Source organism: Lutra lutra, chromosome 10 (genome assembly GCF_902655055.1).
Source record: "Lutra lutra chromosome 10, mLutLut1.2, whole genome shotgun sequence".
NCBI lineage: Eukaryota > Metazoa > Chordata > Mammalia > Carnivora > Mustelidae > Lutra > Lutra lutra.
The window spans coordinates 101481566-101500420 of record NC_062287.1 but is presented as its reverse complement, the minus strand read 5'-3'; the positions used below and the strand labels follow the sequence as shown (position 1 = coordinate 101500420).

At 50.4% G+C, this 18855-nt stretch overlaps 1 protein-coding gene across 1 annotated transcript; it reads left to right on the top strand.

The window, feature by feature from the left end:
• The first annotated feature begins 14966 nt into the window (after positions 1-14966).
• On the top strand, positions 14967-17791 carry APLNR (apelin receptor). Its single transcript, XM_047693195.1, has one exon. It carries the CDS (start codon positions 15366-15368, stop codon positions 16515-16517), a length of 1152 nt encoding a protein of 383 aa, XP_047549151.1. The 5' UTR covers positions 14967-15365; the 3' UTR covers positions 16518-17791.
• Positions 17792-18855: the final 1064 nt, after the last annotated feature.

The window sequence follows — 18855 nt, the reverse complement described above, 5'->3', positions numbered from 1 at the left end:
AATGGCATCTCATTGTAATTTTGCTTTGCATTTCCCTGTAGCTAATGTTGTTAATCATCTTTTTACATGCTTATTAACCATTTGTATATCTTCTTTGGAAAAATGTCCATTAAGATCCTTGGCCAATTTTTTTTTAAAGATTTTATTTTTAAGTAATCTTTACACCCAACATGGGACTTAAACTCATAGCCCTGAGATCAAGAGTTGAACCAACTGAGCCAGCCAGGCACCCCTTCCTTTGCCAATTTTTAATTGGGTTATTTGTCTTTTTATTATTGAGTTATAATAATTATTTATATATTGTAGACACAGTAAGTTCTTTATCAGGTATATGGTTGCAAACATTTTCTCCTCTTCTGTGGGTTGTCTTCTCACTTTCTTGATTGTCTTCTTTGGAGCACAGTTTTCAATTTTAATGAAGTCCAATGTATCTGTTTTTTTGTTGTTGCTGCTTGTGATTTTTGGTGTTGTATTTAATAAATTGTTGCTTAGTCCATGGTCATGAAGACTTATGGCTAGGTTTTCTTTGGAAGTTTCATAGTTTTAGTTCTTACATTTAAGTCTTGGTCCATTATGAGTTAATTTTTCTCTGTGGTGTGAGATAAGGATTCACCATAATTTCTTTGCATGTGGATATTAAGTTGTCCTCACATTTGTTGAAAAGATTTTTCTTTTCCTATTGAATTGTCTTGGCACTCTTGCCAAAAGTTTTCAGCCATTATTTCTTTGCATTATTTCCCCCTTCTCCTTTATCTCCCTTTCTAGCAATCCCATTTTGTATATTTTAGTGTGCCGAATGGTGTCCCACATTTATCTGAGGTTCTGTTCATTTACTTCATTGTTTTTTCTCTCTGTTCTTTGGGTTATGTAGTTTCTATCAACATATCTTCAAATTTATGGATTCTTTCTTTGTCAGCTCAGATCTATTGTTGAATCCCTCTAGTGCATTTTTTCATATCAGCTACTACACTTTTCAACTTCAGATTTTCCATTTGGTTCTTTTAAACAATATATAATCTCTATCACTTTATTGATAGTCTTTTCTTGATGGAACACTGTATCACCATCTTTTACTTCTTTAAGCATGATTCCCTTTACTTCTCTGAACATATTTATAATGGCTGTTGTGAAGTCTGTTACATCTGACATCTGGATTATCTCACAGATGGTTTCTGCTGCTGCTTCCCCCCCCCGCCCCCAACCCTTTGCATGGGCTATACTTTTTAGTTTCTTTGCCTGTCTTGTAATTTTTTCTCGAAATCTGGACATTTTAGGTGATGATATATTGTAAAAATTCTGGAGACTTATATTCTCTCCTTCCTTGATTTGTTTCTGTTGTTGCTCATGTGTTTGTTTAGTGACTCAGCTGAACTATTTTAGCAAATTCTATTTCCACCTTAATATGAAGCCTCTGATGTTACTTCTCCCAGAGTGAGATATGCATTCAGTCACCCTGGGGTGGTGGGTTTTAGCAGGGCTCTCTTTGATGGTCTCTTTCTCTAAAATCTCTATTAACCTCCTTGCCTTTGCTATTATCACATCTAGCCCTTAGACTCCACTCATTTTCTTCTGATTGCTCTATTGTTGTTGTCAATGCTCTGGGGCTGTACACTGTTCTGCATTCCGACCCAATTAGATTTGGGCACCTTTGCAGAAGGAGCTTTAAAGGCAAGTCTTTGAGGTTTGTTCTGACCCAGGATGGCTCCTCTTTGCTGTCTCTTAACTGGATTCTTTTTGATAAACTAGCTGGCCTGTGATTTAGCTTGCTGCTCTAATGGATCTACTAACTTCCTCTTCATTGCTTACCACCAAAATCTTCATTGCTTTTGTGAGCACTCTTAGGCTTGAAATTCCCCACACTCCATTTCAAATAAATTCAGTCCCTCTGGCAAGAGCTTTGGAGCTCTCCGTTCATGTTAACTGCCTCTTATCCTAGGTGAAAATCTCTGAACCATTTCTTCAGAGGTGAGGGCTGGGACAGTCACTGCTCTTGGAGTGACCACCCTGATTTAGGAGCAGGGCACTGAGTGATGATGGCAGCCTCTAGTTTTCTCGGCTTGCTTCTCCTAGTATAGAACCTCCATTCTACAACTGAACTGGGATGAGGGCAATTAGGGCCCCCATATTCTTAGCCTGCTGTGCCTGCAGTTATGTCTCTGATCTATGAGTGAGCACTAAGTAGAGGGAATGAGCCACTGATAGTTTGGCCACCTCTGCCAGGAGATTAGCTTTTGCAACCTGGAGTTTGGGTAAATGAGAAATGCTAGTAGCCTGCCTTTTCCTGTGAACAACTCTAGCCTTTGACAGGGAAGGTAGAGGAGAGGGAGGCCCACTTTATTCACACAACCCACTCTGATTAGAGCTTCCATTGTCTTGTTGAGATGAACGGGGGAAGGAAGCTCAAGTTACATAGAGTCTCCCTATACTTACTGAGATTTAGTTCTTAAATAAATGTTTCTTTGTGTGCTAGCCTTTCTTACGACCATTTCCAGAGACTTCTAGTGGTTGGGTATAATGATTTTCACCAGTGATGGTTCTTTCCTGAAGAGTGGATCCCTGGCACTCCAAACCCTGACATCCCAGAAGCCCCCCTTGGCTCTTCGGCAAGCTCACATCTTTGCCATTAAAAAAATTCTGTCCTCCTCTATTTTTGCTTTTTCTTTCAAAGTTCGAGGAAAAGTTCTGTAGTTCCTCTTTTCCAGGTTTCTCCTCAATCATTCTAAACAGATATTCCAGGCCCACTGGTCTTGAAGGAGCAGCTTGGATCCCAAGGTCACCGGTGCCCCCCCATCTTCATGTTCATCAAGTATTTGTCTCTCGTCTAACTTCCTCTCTCAGCAGCATCTCAACACTGCTGACTCTTCCCTCCTATCTTCTCCCGGGTTCTGTGACTCAGCTCCCACTTGGATTGCCGTCTATGGCCATGGCTTCCTGTATTGGCTTGTTCTTCACTCCCAGCCGTTAAAGCGGTAGAGGTCCTCAAGACTCTGGAATTGGCTCTGTCTTAGTTACTGATTGCTGGGAAACAGATCACTCCCAAACCTGGTAGCTTAGAAAACAAATATTTATTATCCCATGGTTTCTCTGGATCAGGAATCTGGCTGTGGTTTTACTAGATGTCTCTGGAGTAAAGTCTCCCAAGGCTGCAGTTAAGGTGTTGGCCAGGGCTGAAGAGCATTCTGAAAGCTTGACCAGGACTGTAGAATCTGCTTTCAATCTCCTTCATGTGCTTATTGGCAGGATTCATTTCTTCACAGGATGTATGTTGGATTCAGGTTCTCAGCCCCTCCCTGGCTATTGGCCAGAGGCCTCCTTCAGGTCCTTGCCATGTGGATCTATCCATGAGGAAGCTTACAACATGGTGGTTGACTTCCCTCAGAGCAAGTGATTGAGAGAGAAGACATCCAAGATGGAAACAGTCTTTTTATGACCTGATTTGGAAGTGACATCCCATCCCTTTTCCCATATTCTATTTTTTAGAAGCAATTCACTAGGTCTAGCTCACATTCAAGGGGAGTTGCACAAGGGCATAGATCCAGGAGGTGGGGATGACTGGGCCCCCTTAGAAGCTCCCTCCCCCAGGCTCCCTTCTGTTCTCACTCTCTCCCCTCTTTCTAGACCACTTCAGACACAATGAGACTTTCATTACCAGCCACAAAGAAGAGGGAGATGATTCACAAACTTATGTTTTCAGTCCACGCCTTCCCTCTGACTTCCAGGCTCACATCTCATTTGCCATTTCACTCAGATCTCTGAAAGGCTGCTCAAAAACAAAATGTTCAAAACTGGACTCAAGGGTTTTCCCCAACCTGGTCTTCCTATGTGTTAGTTATGGCATAGTGAAGCTGTGAGATGAGAAGTGGGTGGCTCAGCTCTCCTCCACGAGGTGGCCAGCTCTTCTGCCATCACTCCACATCCTGTCTTCATGCACACGGTCAATGCTGGCTCACTAGCCCCCTGCTCCTGTTCCGGGAAGTGAAGAGTAAGCAATGTCCTCTTTAAAGGTTGTGACCCAAGGAAAGTACATATCACTTCTACCCATACCCTGTGGACAGTCAGAGAGTAAACTGTAGAGAGGGAGGCTGGACATGCCAGTCTCTGGTCATGCATCTGTGACCCCAGTTAATACATGGGGGGGGTCATATTACTGCCTAGATTGGGTTCCCCTCAGGGTGACGCCTGAGGCAGGGGGCTTCTGTGCTCTTACTTTATTAGGGACAATTCCCAGGGAATAAGACTAAGTTGTAAGAGGAGTGGCACAGGAAGGAGGGAGACATAAGATGAGTATGAATATTATGGACTGGCCAATGGATAGGACCACTGCAGTAAATTGTATAAATGGCCCCTGAGGACCAGACCTCTGGGAGAGATGCAGGATGGATTTCTCCTCTGGCTTGTTTTCCATTGGTCAGTAGTTCATCCCCCGGGGTGCTAACACTCTTGCTTTTCTGAGCTGGCATGTCTGCAAGGACATGGGCACCAGAAGCTCCAGAGGGGGGTCAGTAGGCACAGCATGGGCCAGAGACAAGGATCCACCAGACTGCCTGCTTCAGGTTCATCAGAGCCCTTGCAGAGCAGGGACAAGGACAGGGGAGCCTCAGAGGATCTGAACCCGTGACAGGACTCCCATGCCATCTCTAAATAGAGAAGGAGAAAATAGATATCAGGGTTCACTTACCACTTCCTACCGCACCCTGTTTCTATGAGTGACACCCTATTCATTTAGTTCCAGCAAGTGAGAAACCTAAGACACACCCTGACATCTCCTTTCTCCTTATACCTAGATCCAATCCAAAATATCCCTGAAATCTGGTCACTTCTCTCCATTTTGACTACCACATCTTAATCAAAGCTTCTATCATCTCTTGTGGGAACAAATGTCTTCTAACTAAACGCTTGTCCTTCTTCATATCCATTCTCCACACACAGCCGGAATAGCTTTTCTGTAACACCAACTGGATATTGTCACCATGGCCTACTAATTAAAATCCTTTCACCGCTCTCCATTTCTAGAAGGATAAGGGCAAAACTCCTCAAGGTGGCCCACAAAGCCTCATGTGGCCTGGCCCTTTGCCTCCTCTTGCAACAGAGTCTCCATTGTCCTCACCCACCTACTTTTGGCCTTAGCTTTCCCAAGCTCCAGCTGCCTCAGGACCTTTGTACATGCTCTGCCCAAGGTTTGCTGTAATTATTCATCATCCTTTTCTCCTACCTGCCTTCTCATCCTGAAGCTCTCAGGTCAGTGATCATTTCTTCAAGGGGAGTATTTCTTGATTTTCCTGACTAGGTCAAACCCTTATATACATGTCCACTTCTGGATTCTTCAATAGGGAGACTAGGTATGTATTTTGTATTTCAGGCACTAATGAAACACCGTTACTCCTAATTTTTCACAACATGCTATTTGACTTTTCACAAATAAAATAACGTCAAAGAAGTCTTCGTGGGCAAGACAAGACTTTTTGGGGATTTCATTATACTTGTCTTTTTGTTGTTTGTTTTAATTTTAAATTGGTTGTGGGGGAGGTCATAGTCTTTTTAGTACTTGGAGCCTCTAAGCGTCAGACCCTAAAACTCTGGCTGTGGATATGACTTTCTTTCATTGCTTTCCACTGCTAATGCTTAACTTTTCATCATGTCAGTTAGCAGATGCTGGTCTTCCCCATTACTTTTTGTTTTTCAAAGGTAGAGGGCTAGGTAGGGTTTGGGCTCACCACTGAGCTTAGCACAGGGTCCCTACCCAGAAAAACTCACTTTTTTTTTTTAAAGAATTTTTTTTTAAGGATTTTATTTATTTATTTGACAGAGAGAGATCACAAGTAGGCAGAGAGGCAGGCAGAGAGAGAGGAAGAAGCAGGCTTCTGAGCAGAGAGCCCGATGCAGGGCTCGATCCCAGGACCCTGAGATCATGACCTGAGCTGAAGGCAGCGGCTTAACCCGCTGAGCCACCCAGGCGCCCCCAAAACTCACTCTTTAAGTGAGTGAGTCTCAGGAGCCTGGAGCTCTCATGCTGGTGTGGCCACTGATTGACTCTGTCCCCTCCGCTCTGTGTCCAAGTTCATCTGTCTTACACAGCAGCTCCTGCCCGAGATATAGGAAAATCTTTCCCAGAAAGAGAAAGAGGAGAAGAGAAAAAGCACACATACACATTAAAAAATTTATATTCAGTTAAATTCCTATGAAGCCCCCAAGGTCCCAGGGCTAAGATTGCAATAGCTTGGCAGGGTTCTGAATGAGGAGTATTTGTGTACTCACACTTCTTGCTCAGTCCCTCAATTTGTGTGTCCATCTTTCGTCCATGCTAAAATCTGTGGGTGTAGCGGGAGACATTTCAGTGGGAAGTCCATTGAGTTAAAGGCTCAGACAAGAAATTCTCAACAAGTCTTAAACGGCTAAGTGAGCTAAGTGGAGGTTGCGGTTGTTGTCATGCAAGTGACCACAAGGTGGCGCTGGGTGCTCAGCAATGAGAGTCCTGTCTCCAGGGACTTCAGGACCAACTTTCCCCCTATCAGTTCAGTTTATTTTAAAAAAGTTTCCTTAGTCTTTTTCTAGTCCATAATTTTCTTTAATAAAAGAGTTACACTTTCCCCTTTTATGTGTCTTTGCACAGTGACGTGCTTGAGGAAGTGTCATGAATAACCCTAAGGATGATTCAGTGTGTCTGGTTTTCACCCAAAGTGGAAATGACAAGAACATTTCTTTTCCTACATGAGTGTCATAATGTGATATTGGGTAATTACAGCTCAGTGTAACTACACTTCAGGAAATAACATGTAGCTCAAAACACTGGTGGGTGTAAAGATCTAGTGCTTGATTCTCCAGGACACTGGGCTCCTGAGCTAGCTGGGTGCTAGGATCCGCTCAGCCTCAGAATCACCAGCTGGTTGGACTGTGGCTAAGTCCCCTGTGCTAATGATTCTTAGCACAGCCCCACAGCTGGAAGAATCTGGGGTTTGCAATTCCAGATGCCATGGGAACCTAGAAGAAGAAGGAGAGGTCTGGCTTACCTTAGCCGCCTGGGGACTCCGCTCACGGGGTCTTTGCCCCCAAGGCAGGGCCCAGAAGCCAGTGCTGAGAATCAGGCTCAGGGGAGGTCAAGACTGAGTACCAGCTCGTCCCCACCAGATGTCAGCATCTCCCAGGTCAGAAGCACACAGCAGATCCCAGCCTGGCCAGGGTGTAGCTTGGGAGGCAGCTCTGTGCTCTGGTCTGGTAGTGACACTGATGTCCAGTGCCTATTTCCATCTCCCCGACCACTCCTAGTCCCTGAGCAGTCCTAGGGGCAAGAGATGCTGTAGTTACTGCTTCATGCCTCCTTGGCAAAGGCCCATGGCCATCGGACACCTGTGGTACTCGGGGCATCCTCGGGGTCCTGGGTAACCCCTCCGCCGAGCTCCGTGGCACACAGAGGCAGCCTCTCTGCACGCACACCAAGCTGGGGACTGTCCCACTGGCTGCCATCAAAATGTTGGGCAGGCACAGCAGACAATGTTCATACCTCAAGAAACTAAAATAGAACGTTTTAAAGAACAAGAAAAAAATATGACTTCACAGATTGTTCAGGATGATGAAGTATATACCATGGGAGCCAGCCATCCTGGGTTTGAAGTCTCCTTCCAAGACTTAGAAATCAGGGGACTTAGCCTAGATTCCCCATGTCTTTGTGCCTCAATTTCTGCATTTGTAAGCTGGGAATATTATCGTTCCTATTTATTTTCATTGACCCTTCCAATCCCGTCAGGTGATTGCGAGAATGAGATCACTGTAATCAGCAATGTTTGCTGAGCAATTCTCTCTGCCAGGCATGGACCTGGTCTTTTTCTCTAGTAACTCATAGTTCTGACCACTGCAAGTGTGTTATTACCCCACTGTATAGTTAATGAAATCAAGGCTCAGAGAGATAGAGTAGCAGAATGAGGATTTGAAAGCAGGCATTTTGCCCTCAGAGTTGACTCATGTAATCAGTGCAAAGCACATTTGCAGGTCTTGGAAATTATTTTGTTGCTGTCATGACCTTGTGAACTCCTGTGAGCCCTGATGGCAGCCCTCTGTCTCCTCTCTGTTACTTGTAAGCCAAAGGCTCCTGAGCCAGTGAGGTAACTTTCTGAACCTTGATTTACTGACCTGTAAAATGGAAATCGTGATGGAAGTTTTCTGATGAATTTTTAATGAAATTAAAAAATTTTTCTTAATGAAAATCACATTGAGGAAAGTGTTTAGAAGTGCTTCTGTGGTGCCTGACAACGTCACCTATCAGGATGTGAAAAGATTTCACCTAGTCCTAGAAGTCATGTTAGCTTGGCATCCTAGCTCAGGAAGAAGAGAAATCACATCCCTCTTGGACTGTGCCATTTGACGAAAAAAAAAAAAAAAATCCCAGTCTTCCCCTTAATACAGAACTTCAGTCTGGACAACGGCATTTACTTCCCCTTCCTAACCCACCCCCCATGAGGTGCCTCTGGAGTGGGCGTCTTAAAGTGTAGAGCTGGTCCTTTAGGACCAGCGCTGTCCAACAGGAACATAATCCCAATAGCCACATTAATAAAGCAAAAGAAACAGGTAAAATTCATTCGAGTCATGTAATTCATTTACCCCAATGTATTCAAAACATTATCATTTGGACGTGTAATCAATATAAAGAATTACGAATGAGATGTCTTCTGTCTTCTCTCTGTGTGGAGTCTTTGCAGCCGGCATGTTATTTTACACCCGGAGCTCTTCTTCTCTGGCCCTGACCATGTTTCAAGGGCTCGGTAGCCACCTTTGCTGAGTGGCCAATACACGGGACAGTGCAGGTTGAGCTTTTCTGTGTCACTTTATTTATTTTAAAGATTTAATTAATTAATTAATTCGTCAGAGAGAGAGAGAGAGAGAGCACACAAGTAGGAGGAGCAACAGAGGGAGAGGGAGAAGCAGGCTCCCCACTGAACAGGGAGCCTGATGTGGGATTTGATCCCAGGACCCTGGGATCATGACCTGAGCCAAAGGCAGATGCTTAACTGACTGAGGCCCCCAGGTGTCCCTCTGTGTCATTTTAATGGCAACAAGATGGAGTTTGGCTTTTCCAGCTATATCTAACTGTAGCCCCCAGAGGTTTTGCGGAGATGCAAAATGAAAGGAAACAAACAAACAAACCAAAACAACTTTGTTTTGCCTCTCTGCATCTTTGCTGCATCTTTCTGCCTACGTGGCACTCCTCTACCCCTACCACTTTACCTCATGTTGAAGCCTCACACCAACCCCATAAGGTAGATACTATAACAACATCCATTTTATAGATGAGAAAAGCGAGGCTTGAAATGGCTCCTTTACCCATGGCAACATGACTGGTAGGCAGCAGCACTGTGGTCTGAACCCCTGTGCTCTATTGCACATGGCACTGTTGGAATGAGCAGTTCTGTACCCATGTGGAGTGGGGATGGGCTCCCAGGGGCAGGAGTGAGTCTCTGGTCAGCAGAAGTGTTCAAGAAGCCCCTGGTGGGCCCTCAGACTGGGGTGCAATCGAGGAGATTCCCAGGCTGGATTGGAGCAGGGAGGCAGGTGGATGTTGTTCTTTGCAGTCCTGGGGGTCCAGGAGGTCTTCCTTCTCCCCAGGAGGTTGTGTTCTGGGCAGCCAGGATGGGGAGCCATTGTCTGCAGTGCCCGCTCTGGCCCCAGGGCAGAGGGCTTGACTTCCTCCTCCAGCGGTCAGTCGGGGTGGGTCGCAGGGGGCCTTCCCCAAGCTCCAGAGCCCTGGTGCAGCTGATGGGCTCTTGGCGTTGGTCTTCTCCCCTGGAGGGCCTGGCTCCACATCCTCCCATTGTCCATACTGATACAGGACCTCATTAATTTAGACTCACTGTAAATATTTTTGGAAACACCCTGTTGCTCTCCTGAAGACTGGAGAGGCCTTGGTGTGAGCGGGGGCCCGGGGCCTATCCGCCTCTTCCTGACCTCCTTCCGGCCTCCACTCTGTTTCCTGTCCTAGCTGCCTCCTGCCCAGGCCCTCCTGTCAGGCTAACAAAGGCGAGTGAGTTCCAAGGAGAGAGGCGTCCTTGGGACTTGATCTTTAGGGATGGGAGGGGAAGACTGAGTGGCATGGGGGACCGTGGGTCTGACCCGGTGGGGACACCTGGAGGAGCTCCCTTGTCCCCCTCAGGCCTCCCTTTCCTCATCAGCAAAGCCGAGTGTATGGAACGGAGGACTGGCCGCACAGCAGAGCCCACTGGCCATGCTCTCCCTTCTCTCTGAGCAGTGAGTTGTCATTTTGGAAGGATTCTGTTTATCTAATCCTCCCTGTGAAATAATAATTAATTCATATTCTCAGTTCTTATTCATCAAAGACTCCTGAGTACCAGGGAGGAGGAACCAGAGCCACCAAAGTGGGTTGTGAAAATCCAAGCTTGGGGGAGCCTTGACATTTAAGGAGGGTTGTCTGAAAACGGGCTGGGGGGTGCGCCATTTCCAAAAGGCTTCATGAAGTGCTGAGGCTGACCCCATGAGACCCCCTTGCCCCCCACCCCATTACTGTCTTCTAGGGCTTCAGCTTGGGTGAGACGGATCAATGGCTTGAGAAAGGGTCCCCACACATTTACTAGAGGCCCAACTTTGTGTTAAATAATGGGGGAGTAATGTCAGGTGGGGGGTGAGGGGGTGGCTGAGGGGAATCACAGCCTAATAAATGACCCATTAATGGGGGTTTGGTGTCACGGCAGGGAGAACGGATTCTGATCTCATTTTGCCTCCCTGTTCTGACCCTGTTAGCAAGAAATCCACTTTTCCAACCACCTCTGGGAGCCACTGCCACAGGTCCCAGAATCTCCAGCTGGATCCATGTCCTCCTGTATGGACAGGGACCCTGAGGCTCAGAGAGGGCAGAGCCTGGTGCAGGGTCACAGGCAAGGTGGTCATTCAGATTTTAGCTAGAAGGTCAGCCGCTCCAAGAAGGCCCTTTTCTGGAGGCCCACCCTGCCTGCCACTGATGCACTCTCCTCATTATCTGAGTTCCTCAAGTCTGTTTTGCAATCGGCTCTTTGGGTTCTTCTCCGCCTCTAGAAGGCATGTGCAGGAGATCAGGGATGTGGTCTGAGCTGCTCACACAATTCAGTGTGCGCCACGTGCCTCGGCTGGAGTCTGGCTTATAGTAGCTGCTCATTAAATATTTGCTGAGTGAATGAATTAGTAGCCAAGATGGGACTGGAACTTATATGATCTGGTGCTTGGGCCAGCAGGCTTTCCTGCATTTGCTGTCCCCGGAGCCCCAGGTGTCCTCTGTGTTTGGAGAGCGCCTGGGAGTTTGAAGTGGCACCAAATGGCCAGGGGAGAAGGAAGGGGCTGCTGAGGGGCTGGGGGTGGGGTCTGCTTTAATTGTCAGAGGCAGCTGGCCATTTGGTTTTGCTCAGATAAACTGCTAAGATAGGGCTTGTGAGTGAGCGTGTGTGTGAGTGTGAGTGTGTGAGTGTGCACAGGGCTGGGATGGGGAAGGGGCTGTTGTGTGGCTGAAGAAAGGGGAGAGGAATCCCTGAGTGGGCTGGGCAGCCCAGTTTCATCCCCATCCCCGTCCTCCCGCCCTTCCCCTCAGATAACACCACCAGCTGTTCAGGACACAGCTGTGCTTTCTCTGGGGAAGGGGAGAAAAGGGCCCTGTGGCCCAGGGTGAGTTCAAAGCAGACCTGTGAAGTGAGGGGGCTGGAGGGGGTGCTGGAGGAGGAGGTGAGAAGTCAGCAAGGGGCAGAGAAAGACAGCTTGTGCTTTGATGTCCCCCACCCAGAGCCTGGGGCAAGGTCCGGGCAGGTATCTGCGGACCCCCCCCCCCAGGCTTTGGGCTTTCTCCCTCTCCCCAAGCCCTTAGAGAGATCCAATTAACCACTCTTTCCTGTCCCTCCAAGGAGGAGGCCCATCCAGTCCCTGAGCCCAGCACACAGCAGCTCGCGGAAGCACACTCACAACCCACAGCACATGCAAGCTTGCCCGTGAGCTCACACAGCCACACACGCAGTCCCGGGCACGGGGCCGAGGCAGTCTCGCTTTCTAGGCCAGGAGCCAGCCCAGGGTTGGGGTGGGTGACAGCGACTGATTCACTGGCTGCAGAGGTCCCCAGCAGTCCGGACTGTCCCCAGAGGGACCTGCAGCTGGTTTGGGGTGCTGATCTGACAGGAGCTATTCATGCCAGACTCCTCACAATACCCTGAAGAAATGACTGGGGAGAGTGCAAAGTCCCCGGGGCAACTGGGTCGGCCTCTCCGGGGCAGGCCAGCCTGGGGGACACTGGCCAACAGCCCTGCCCCAGCTGCCGGCCTGCCAGATGGCTCAGGGCCGATTATCCTGGATCAAGGCAGCAAAGAGGTGCCCTTCTGAGCGCGGAAGGAGTGGCCCTGGAGTGAAGACCGGGCCTTTCCCCGTCTTCTCCTGAGTGTGTTTCCTACAGTTGTAATTCAACAGGCCTTTGCCAGGCGCCGGCTTGAGTGGGGGAGGGGTGGTGCCCAAATGAACACAGATGTCTGCCCAGGTGTGCTCTGTCTGGTGAGGAATTCCTCCAGAGCCCTGGAGCCACGTAAGATCAGGCTTCAGCCATGGCTCCTCTTGAATAAACTTATCTTCTGTGTGGGATGGACAGAGGTCTTGGGTGCCAGGCCAGGAGGTGAGGCTGGCCGATTCTGTGATTTCTGGCTACCACTGGGCAGGAGGTCAGATCTTATCTGCACTTCACCCAGTCCAGCCCTAACCAGTAGCCCTCTCCCAGGCTTGGCCCCCAGTTCCCTTCTATTTCAACGAGTCTGGTTCCTCTGGTGAGATGAACCACTTCTTACCCCCTCAGAGACAGAGAGCCTAGCGGCCAGAGGACTAAAGAGATGGGCCCATAAACAGACTCTCTGCATGGCTCAGGATCCAAGTGGGAACGGCTATGGGCGGGTGGGGGGACCTCATTTTGGGAATGCTCCAAGCTCACTGGCTTCCCATCTATGTTTTTAGCTGCAAAGGGCCCTGTTTCCTCCATCTTTCTGGGAGAATGAGAGAAGATCTGGATTACCCGGGTGTCTTGCACTTGGCCTTTATCCTGCAATGTTTCAAGCGAGCGATTTAATTCATAATAGCTACCATCAATTATGACCTGACCTAGGCGAACTGGTTCCTGCACACCTCTCAGGTCCCTTTTGATAGGTCAAGGTTGAGGTAATCCGACAAGGGTAATCACTTTCACCCAAGTTTACGGACAGATTAATGAAAGGCATTCTGCCACCTGCGTAGACTTCTATTAGACAAACATGCCGGAGCAAGCACGCCCCAGACAATTCCTTCCCTGTCTACTGGGTCCTCTTTGGGAATGGCTGGCCACAGGGCAGTTTCTGGATCGAGTTATGGTGCCAACCCTAAGGGTACAGACATTCCTAGCCAGAGTTCTCATAACCTGTTCAATCGGGGGCAGGGGTGGGGTGGGGTGGGGAGGATCTATAAAATATTTCAGTCCATCTTTTATAAAAATTTCGCTCAAGAGAGCTTATTTTAGAATCAATTATATGTATCTCAGTGCTATCCTACATTTCTGTAAAGCTCAGAACGTGAAAGACCCCCAATCTAAAAAGGGTTGGGGGAGAGGAGAAGTTTGAGGGTGAGCCCATGTGCTCAAATTCTGGCTCTGACAATCACTGGCTGAGTGACCTTGGCAAAGTTATTTCATTTCCCCATGTCTTCATTTCCTTATCCGTAAGTGGAGATTAGTAAGAGTGCAAGTCGTTGTGCCAACTGAAAGGGATAATAAGCACATATAAAATGTAGAACACTCTTCACCAGGTCCGTGTGGGTATTTGAGTTTGGGGCCCTCGCTTGAAAACCCCTGCAGAAGGTGTTCTGACCAACCCTCCTTGGAGACCAGGAATTCTGGTCTTAGAAGCCCTTTGCTTTGGATGGGGCCATGATTTATCTGCTGATTTTGTCCCATCCTATCCCTGCTCAACTTTAGATGGACTTCTCCACTCTTGGGGGTTATATTTAAAAATCATGTCTTGTGCACCCTTCCCTCTTTCCTGCCCAGAGCTCCTGGAAAGATGAGGAGACAGGGCAAAGTGAGTGTGTGTGGGACTGTACCCACAGCAGCCCCTCAGTGACCACCCCTTTCTCTGCCCCCTCCCCTGGCTGTGTGGTCTCCCAGAGACATGGTCCCCAAAGACTGAAATGCACCTAGGTCCTTAGCCGCATATGGCCCCTTCTTTTCACTCACCCCCCAGGTCACCCATCTGTTTTACTCACTCAATCATTTAGTGATCACCTATCATCCAGCAAGCCCTGTTAGGTGCTTGGAGAAGAAGAAAAACAAACAAGAGTATTGTAACGAGATCCATCCTGTAACTTTAAGCAGGACATTTACCTCCTTAGACCTCAGTTTCCCCATAGACTTAATGACTTTTGTCTGGGGTTTCTTTCTCCTGGGACTCTGTCCTCGACCCTCTAAAACTTCCTAGGCTGTCTGCAAACTGAAGTCTGCCAACAGCTTATGAATTGTAGAGAAATCCCCTTAACTGTGTCTGTAAACCATAAATGTTCCGAAAGGAGGGTCAAAGTGGAGAAGTAAAGGAGGATGACTATGAGGAGAAGAGTGAAGTCTGGTCTGGGCGGGGGAGTGGGAGGGCAAGACGGGGGTGGGGGGGTGGGGGGGGGTGGGGGCCAGACCTGAGGGGCCAGACCAGCGGGCCAGGAGGGCTTGCCAGGTGCTCAGAGCATCCTGCGAAATCTCACACCCTCCTTGCCCCCCCACCCGTCCTGGCTCCAGCTCAGGCTGGATTCCAATCTGCATAATTTGCCCCATTTAGAGTGGATGGGAGGGGGTGAGAGTGAGAGGGTGGGGAGGACTGGGGAGGGGGTGCTCCAGAGGCCAGAGGAAACCAGGGATAGAGGCTGGGGAATGGGTGGGTGGTAGCCAGAGGGTGAAGGCGGGGCCAGGAGGAGAGCAGGCTGCTGCAAACACCAGATAATCTTCTGCCTAGCACGGCAGGCTCAGTTTGGTCCACTTGCCCAGGGAGAAGAAGGAGGAGAAAAAAAAAAAAAGTGGGCTGTAACTTAAAGATCTTAAGACTTTCAAGTGAGGGGTTGGTCTGGAGGTGGGAGGAGGGAGTGACCAGACAAGGAGGAGACAGAGACTCAGGAGGGTGCAAGGAAGTGTCCTAGCTGAGGCGAGGACAAGGCAGGAGAGGGTGGAGGGAAGTCTGCAGGAGCAGGCATCCTCCAGAATCCGGAGGCAGCTCCTGCTGCTCTCTGGGAAGGGCTCTGGACACCCTCAGCCCTTCTCACCTGCCCTCTGAGGCTCAGGCCAGCCGCTTGGGGCACTTGCTGAGTTGGTGCCACAGCCACGGAGCTGGGACCCCGGGGACCCCCTGCCCGTCTTCTCTCCAATGCCCGGCATGGAGGAGGCTGGCGATTTCGACAACTACTACGGGGCAGACAACCAGTCTGAGTGCGAGTACTCGGACTGGAAGTCCTCAGGGGCCCTCATCCCTGCCATCTACTTGCTGGTCTTCCTCCTGGGCACCACGGGCAACGGCCTGGTGCTCTGGACCGTGTTCCGCAGCAGCCGTGAGAAGAGACGCTCGGCCGACATCTTCATCGCCAGCCTGGCCGTGGCGGACCTGACTTTCGTGGTGACCCTGCCGCTGTGGGCCACGTACACGTACCGGGACTACGACTGGCCCTTCGGCACCTTCGCGTGCAAGCTCAGCAGCTACGTGATCTTCGTCAACATGTACGCCAGCGTCTTCTGCCTCACCGGGCTCAGCTTCGACCGCTACCTGGCCATCGTGAGGCCCGTGGCCAACGCTCGGCTGAGGCTGCGGGTCAGCGGGGCCGCGGCCACGGCGGGCCTGTGGGTGCTGGCCGCGCTCCTGGCCGTGCCGGTCATGGTGTTCCGCTCCACCGGGGACCTGGAGAACACCACGAGGGTGCAGTGCTACATGGACTACTCCATGGTGGCCGCCTCCAGCTCGGAGTGGGCCTGGGAGGTGGGCCTGGGGGTCTCGTCCACCGCCGTGGGCTTCGTGGTGCCCTTCACCGTCATGCTGACCTGCTACTTCTTCATCGCGCAAACCATCGCCGGCCACTTCCGCAAGGAGCGCATCGAGGGCCTGCGGAAGCGGCGCCGGCTGCTGAGCATCATCGTGGTGCTGGTGGTGACCTTCGCGCTCTGCTGGATGCCTTACCACCTGGTGAAGACGCTCTACATGCTGGGCAGCCTGCTGCACTGGCCCTGCGACTTCGACATCTTCCTCATGAACGTCTTCCCCTACTGCACCTGCATCAGCTACGTCAACAGCTGCCTCAACCCCTTCCTCTATGCCTTCTTTGACCCGCGCTTCCGCCAGGCCTGCACCTCCATGCTGTGCTGTGGCCGGAGCAGGTGCCGCGGCGCCTCGCACAGCAGCAGTGGCGAGAAGTCGGCCAGCTACTCTTCCGGCCACAGCCAGGGGCCCGGCCCCAACTCCGGGAAGGGTGGAGAGCAGATGAACGAGAAGTCCATCCCCTACAGCCAAGAGACACTCGTGGTTGACTAGGGCTGTGGGGATCAGAGAGGAGCCCGGTGCCCTCCGCCCCACCCTGGCCTTTGCCCTTGCTCTCTGAAAGTCAGGTAGCATGATAGCACCTTCTCCCTTGCATTTGACCCTTTTCCTCGCTCCCTGCCTCCCTGCCCCCCTGGTCCTCCTTCCTCTTTGAGGTTTGTGGTTCAGTGGAAAGAGACTGAGTCCTGCGGACTCGCGCTGGCACTGGGCCACTCGGTATCTGTGAGAGGGACCTTGCTCGAGTCTCTTAACCCCCTTGAGCCTCAGTTTCCCCATTTGTATAAAACAGGGGAAGTCAGCCTGGCTAAAATGAAATGTGTTGCCCCCACTCTTTTTCTTGGATCTCCAGCTCTTTCTTTTCCCTCCTTTCTTCTAATGTTCTCTCCCCTCTACTTGCCCCTGCTTTCCCCTCTAGCTGCACTTTCTGCTCCGAATCCTTACCTGCTGGCTCCAACCCCCTCACCTGGAGCATACCCCCTCCCTCAATTCCTTCTTCCTCCCCTGTTCACTTCCTGGTTGTGCAGGGCTCCTAAGGGTTAAGAATCCTGAAGCTTGCACACATGGCCCTGGTCCCAGCTCTGTTGGGCTCCCTGGAGTGCAGCGGGGACCTTGGCTGGCAGCTGGCGAGGGAGGGCTGGGGCTGGCAGCTGGCAAGGGAGGGCTGGTGTCAGCCAAGTTAGCTCCAGGCTCTGCAGCTGGGAGCTGCGGAACTTTCCTGCAAGCTGGATCAGTTCACTTTCAGGCACTAAGGATTCCAGAAGGGGTCTCCCCTCTTGCAGCCCTTCCCAGATGCCAACGAGATGAGCTTTTTGCAGATTTCCTCAGACCCTCTCTTCAGCCTCTATTCCCTGTGTCTGTCGGAAGGCTATGGGGTTGGTGCAGGGACGGCTGGCTCCTTGGTGTCATATAGGAGTGGGGAGTTGGGAAGGGAACGTCGAGGAAGAAGGGAGTCTGTATTTAGTCTACATGCTGCTTGGCTTACTTCTCTGATTCCTCACCCCTCTAGCCCCTACAGGCCTCCACACCACGCCTGGCGTCCCCAGCCAGGACACTTTTCTTGAGCACTGGTGCATCTGGGTGCCAAGAACTATGTGTGTGTGCATGCATGTGTGTGTGCGTGTGTGTGTGTGTGTGTGTGTGTGTGTACATGGAAGAGCGTCACATGTCACTTGGGTGAACTACCCCCCTACTGTCTACCACTTCTCCACTCTTTACACAATATCCTTGGGGGGAGGGAGACATATTGAGGCAATAGAGAATAAAATGAGTCCACCCCGCCCCCACTGGATTTGGGGGCCCTGACGGCAGGTCCGTGCTTTAAGAGAGAAGTCTATGCTAGTGCTGGGGCCAGCCTCTCTGGGGAGATATGTCCCCAAGGCCTGGGGACACTCATTGTGCTGGGTCCCATCCTTCCTAGTTCCGTGAGGGAAGCAGGAGGTGGGTAAGAGCTTCCCTTGGCCCCTTCTCCACGCCTCCCCACCCTGCTCTGACTTTATGAGTGTGTTCCTTGCCATTCTCACTTTTCCAGGGTCTGTGGTGTTCTTGCCTGGGGTGAAAAGCGCTGGGTGGGTTTTTTCTCACCTCACCCTCAGGATCACCGTTGGCCTCTCCTGCTGGGCTGGGGGGCTGGGCACGGGGACCCGAGCAGCTGCAGCAGGGCTGAGGGCCTGACGTCATGCCACCAGCGAGGCCTCAAGGACCAAACTGACGGCCGGCCTTTGTGAGCTGGGGCAGGGTGTGTATATTCCAGGTTTTGTTCTTGGAGGACTCCAGACAGGACGTGAAGGGCAAGATTTGCGCCATGGAGGCAGGAAGAGCCCGGCTTGGTGTCAATGGAGAGCTTGACCACCCCTGGGATGGCGCCAGCTCTGGGAGCAGAGGAAGGAGGAGAAAGGAAGAGGCCCCTCTCAGCTTAGTCTCCCCTTCACAGGCCAGAATCTTCCATAGACTCCCTTTCTCAGCCCAGGGCTCTCCTCAAAGTATGCGGTTAAGGCTGGAGGAAACATCTAGAAGATCTAGAAGGGAAGAGGGTGCCCTTCTGAGGCCCTCACAGTGACCCCAGATACCTCTTGCCTGGAACTCATTGGTTGCCCTGGACAGAGTGGGGAAGCTCCCTCACCCCTGACCAGCCCCTTCTTTGGAATGTCTCTGCTATTTTTTTTTCTGACCCTCTAAGTCACTGCAGTTCATTCAATAAATCTGTTTTGTGTAATTGTTGTGTCCAAAGCCTCTGCTCACACAGATGTCTTGGGACGAGTTAAGGTCCCCCGTTTGCAAATGTTCCAGTGGGAGGTGGTGTGGGCTGAGGGAGCACAGGAGGAAAGTAGGAGCT

Coding starts and splice junctions, on each gene's coding strand:
- APLNR (XM_047693195.1), top strand. CDS start 15,366: ATGCCCGGCATGGAGGAGGCTGGCGATTTCGACAACTACTACGGGGCA.